We start from the raw sequence: 4,903 nt of genomic DNA on the forward strand, positions 1-4,903 counted from the left end.
TATAACTTGAGAAATAGGTGGTTCAGTCTTCACTTACCTTTTGTTGAAGAAGTTCTCCAAAAGCTTCGGTTGATCTTCTCATTCAAAGGTCTCAAGCGTGTTGTTTTGGGGTCGTTTGTTTGGGCGGTTTATCAAGCATTTTTTTTTATTTTCGGAGACTCTTGCATTTCTCTCTCTCCAAATACACAACCATATTATTCCATATTCTACGAAGTATTCAATTTGTTCAATTAGACTTCCAAGATTTCACCGTTGTGGTGACATTTGTATCATAAATCTACTGAAAATGATATTCATCAACAAAATAATCTCATATTTTCCGGATCCTCCTACAATCATATAATAAGTGCAAGCTAATTACATCATTTTCCTTGCAAAAACAACAAACATTTGAGACATCCATATCCATTACCTTATCATGAGAAACAAGCCAAAGAAAAAAGTTTATTTTGCAAGGATACTCATGACTCCACACAACATTGGTTGGGAAAGTTGTCTTATCTTGTTCTCTTTCGTTCTTCATACGATCCTTAACTTATAGTGACCATGATCATTTCCGGTCCAAAACACTTTCTTGTATGGAGATGGAAGAAAGGGGATTTGATATTGTGGAGACTTCATCTGAGATGATTCTTTGGTATCTTTGTCTAGATATAAATTTTCATCTTATACTGCAATCCTTATTTTCATACATACTGGCCACCACAAACTCTTTGGTCCTTGAAGCTTCATACGCCAAAGGAAACATATCACTGGATTTTCCATCACTCATCCAAAAATCTTCCCAAAATCCAGTTTCTTTGCTCGCATCAGTTTTGAATCTAATATTCTTGTTGAAATCTTTTATGTCTTTGTAGATATTAAACCACAAGCTACCATCTTTTGATCCTTGAGTTGTGAAATTTCCATTCGGTGGATGTTTTACCAAATTTTTCAACCATAATCTTCCTCCATAAAGCATTTTTCTCTAAACCAAAAAGCCACCCCCGTTTCTTTAGCAATGTAGCGTATACCAAAACCACCTTTTTCCTTTGGTTTAGAGACTGTTGACCAACCAACATTTGGGTCATCATCCCATAAATTCTTTTATCTACCTTGTCAATTTTCTTTGTTATGGAGCACAAAGCAAGAAAAATGGAAAGAAAGTAAATTGGTAAACTAGCCAAAACACTTTTGGTAAGAATTAGCTTACCTCCTCTTGGAATAATTTTATCGTTCCATGAAGCAATTCCTTTCCCATAAGTTTCAAGAATTTTTGCCATTTCTGCGAGCCACCCACTTTGTATCCCAAGGGAAAGAGGACTAAAAAAACATTGTCATTGTTACCCCATAGTTCTCTTTTCTTTTTTGATAATAAGCCTGGCATTTTTAGGGGCGACCCAAAAGGAATTAGGGGCGACTTTTTTATTCCCAACCTATACACTACGTTAAGGGATGTCCAAAAACACGGAGAATAGTGAACGCCCTTACATAATCGAAAGCTATACTGTACTCGATTGTAAATACCTAATCGGAAGGTTATTAACTAGATTACACTACCGATTAAGTTTGTTTATGTGCCAAACTCGTATTTGGCTTCTATAACAATCAGGAGCAACAAGATCCTCAAGAGACTACCGATTTTTAAAGTATAGAAATTAGAAATCTTTAGATTTTTGCAATTGTGAAATTTGGGGCTCCTATATAATCAGACGAATTAAAACCTGTCTAAGCTAACGATTTGGGCTTCCCATAATCGGAAAGCTACGAGTAACAATACCTCTAGATTATGGTAGATTTCAAATTCATTAAATGAAGGATTTTAGAAGAAAACTTATTTTGGGGCAACCTATAATCGGAAGTTTATGTAGTCCATATACCTTCCGATTATGACTACATCCAAAACACGAACCAAATGGTTATGGTCGGCTCTGTACCCTCGAAACCTATGGAATTTGGCAGTGGTTCGATTTGGGGCTTCCTATAATCAGTAGGTATATAAGTAACAAACCCTAACGATTTTGGGTTACTCAACAATCGGTAGCTTATGATGTGGTAATGCCTACCGATTATTAACCGTTTGACAGATAAGACCAAAGTCAACCTAAATTCATTTCATTTCTTTTCAACTTCAACTTCAACTCCTCTTCTCCTCTTTCCTTCCGATTGCAGAGAGGAAAACTCTCCCCCTCTCCTCGCTATACGTCGTTAATTGTCGAATCGAATCATCGTCGATTATTCTCTATAAAGATGAAAGAAAAGGAACCCCAGAAAGCTAAACCCAAAAGCGTTTGTCGCGGTAAGGATCCAAACATTGGATCGCGATAAAGAGGTTTTAACTCATGAACCCGAAGAACGCGAAGAAGATGCGGCCCCTGATGTAGGCAATACTCAAAGCCAAACTCTCCAGCAACTTGAAATGGTGCATATTAGGTAAGATTATACCATTAATTTGCTTTATATTGCTTCAATTCGTCGAATCCATGATTATTTTTTTAGGGTTTTCGGTTATTACCCATATTCGGTAGGTTAGTAATTGTTTTAAACTCCCGATTGTTATCAATTTCTTCATTTCACAAGAACATTCGTTATATTCGGGTGCTAAATATTTAGGTTTCCTACCGATTATTGAACATTTTTCATTACTGAGGCCTAAATCGATCATAATCGGAATGTAATTGTGTTTTTGACTTCCAAATATACTAGGGAAGAACAAGTATTAGAGACGTATTAAGCGGTTGATATGTTGTTTAATTTTCTTCCGATTGTTTAGGCTGAACCATATTAGTAGTTTCTGGACACAAAGTGATGCATATTCGGTAGACATTAGTTTTGTGAGACTTCCGATTGAGATTTATTCGGAAGGTTATACTTTTTATTACTTTCGATTATTCCTATTCGGAAGGTTGTGTTAAAATTTAGTTTTCGATTATTTGGTGTAGATAAACATATTCGAACACCAAAAATTTATTTTGTTTCCGATTATTTGTATTCGGCAGGGTTTAGTGAACCGGGGATTCCGATTGTTCGTAACCGGAAGCTAGTGGTTTACTCAACCAATCGAATATGGATATTCGGGAATGGTATATTTAGATTAATTTATGATTATATAGTTTACTAACCTGTTGTACTTTCTTCGCGTTGTTTAGGGATAGGCGAGGTAAAAAAGTCGAAGATGCAATTGTCTCAGATAGTGCAAGGAAGCAAAGGCGTCAGAACTTGACAACTAGTGCAAGGAGAGATATGACTGCTAAATCCGCTTCAAGTGCTCAAGATGGAACTCAACAAGCAAGTCAAGAAGGTCTTCAACCAAGTGCCCCTCAATCAGAACCAGTTCAAGAAGGTGTTCAACCATGTGCCTCTCAATCACAACCAATTCAAGAAGGTGTTCAACCAAGTGCTCCACAATCACAAGCAGAAATTCAACTAGAAGCACCCGAAGATAAAGTACCAGAAGTAGGAAAACCTAGTGGTGCGCAAGAATAAGGAGAAGCCGAAAAGAAAAATCCTCCTCGAAATAAAGCGCAACACCTTGTCCCAAATGAACTGAAGGTGAAGGATATTCCAGAAGGTGTAATCCTTGGGATGCCGGAGGATGGAGGACAATTTTTATTTGGATACAAAGACTCCTGGGCCAAAGAAATATATAAAACCGAGGTAATGATCGTATCCATTTTATTTACCTATTATGTTTTTCTTCGTAATACTTTAGGTTATTCTAATTTTTTTTGTAACTTGTCATGTGTTTAATAGTATCATTCCGATGCGGTTCGGTTGCTCAAACCGACCGCCGCACCAACTAAAATGCTGGATTGGCCTTTGAAGGATGAATGTGAAAGGTTCAAGACCATTATTGCAAATTCAGGGTTGGCTGATGCTGCGGAGAACTCAATGTTGGAACATGACCGGGTGGCTATATCGACGTTTGTGGAGAGACTTTATCCTGAGACCGACACCTTCCATATGCCATTTGGAGAGATGACGATTACCCCAGTTTATGTTGTGCAGATTGTTAGACTCCCTGTGCATGGCAAAGGTGTTAGGGCTGAGTTCACAAAGCAGTTGGAATGGACCAAACTTTATGATCTAACTAAAAAGTGTTTGGGTTGGGATGAAGAAACATTTACAACTGAGTTCAAGAGATGCATGAAGTATAGAACTAGACAGTTCAACATTATTACTCTGATGGATATGTTCAAGGGAACCAAGGAAAAAGAAGAGAAATGAACTTTAACCGATGAGCAAGTCAACCACGCGGCCACCGCATATCTCCTATGTGTATTGGGATGTGTCATTTTCCCCAATACCAGTGGTAATCGGGTAGACGCCAACCTTTTACAACTTCTGGATCCTCTCGAGAAAGTGCATGAGTACTATTGGGGAACGGCATGCCATGCGTGGTTGATGGAAGAGTTGAGAAAGGCGTCGAGGGTTGGAATTAGCCAAGTGGTCGGGAACGCGAGTCTACTACATGTATTGTTTATTAACTCTACATAGTTGTTTTTTTTTTTTTTGGTTTTTCTACCATTGAAGATTCAATTGCCCAATACTTGTAAAAATGACAATATAGGCATGGATCTACGACCACTTCCCTATCTTGAAATTGGTCATTGAAAACCCGACGTGGAAGAAAGGCGATCCTAGAGGAACAAAGTACGTCTTCAATGACAACCATTCTAGGACGAAGGAGAAGTAGCTGATTCGTTTGAGGGAGGTTTTGGACTCACTGACAGCCCAAGACGTATGCTTTGATCCGTACAAGGAATACCGAGCTGGTGGACATAACGCGGTTCGATCCAGTTTGGCCCTTTATTTTGGACCGTTCTGGCACCCCACAGGATATGTGATGTACAATGCCTCAAGGGTGATGCGACAACACGGTTTTGTACAAGGTATACAAAAGGAGGAAATCCAGGGAAATTTT

At 38.3% G+C, this 4,903-nt stretch overlaps 1 protein-coding gene across 1 annotated transcript; it reads left to right on the forward strand.

The window, feature by feature from the left end:
* The first annotated feature begins 3,045 nt into the window (after window positions 1–3,045).
* Window positions 3,046–4,206, forward strand: LOC113354424. Its single transcript, XM_026597763.1, has 4 exons — window positions 3,046–3,062; window positions 3,129–3,324; window positions 3,532–3,636; window positions 3,733–4,206. Exons 1-4 carry the CDS (start codon window positions 3,046–3,048, stop codon window positions 4,204–4,206), a joined length of 792 nt encoding a protein of 263 aa, XP_026453548.1.
* Window positions 4,207–4,903: the final 697 nt, after the last annotated feature.

The sequence above is a fragment of the Papaver somniferum genome, chromosome 1 (assembly GCF_003573695.1).
Source record: "Papaver somniferum cultivar HN1 chromosome 1, ASM357369v1, whole genome shotgun sequence".
Taxonomy (NCBI): Eukaryota; Viridiplantae; Streptophyta; class Magnoliopsida; order Ranunculales; family Papaveraceae; genus Papaver; species Papaver somniferum.

What these genes read in the sequence shown, in the direction of transcription:
- LOC113354424 (XM_026597763.1), top strand. An exon ending in CAGAACCAGTTCAAGAAGGT is followed by an intron (nt 3,325 to 3,531) that starts GTTCAACCATGT and finishes AATGAACTGAAG; the next exon opens with GTGAAGGATATTCCAGAAGG. An exon ending in AAGAAATATATAAAACCGAG is followed by an intron (nt 3,637 to 3,732) that starts GTAATGATCGTA and finishes TGTGTTTAATAG; the next exon opens with TATCATTCCGATGCGGTTCG.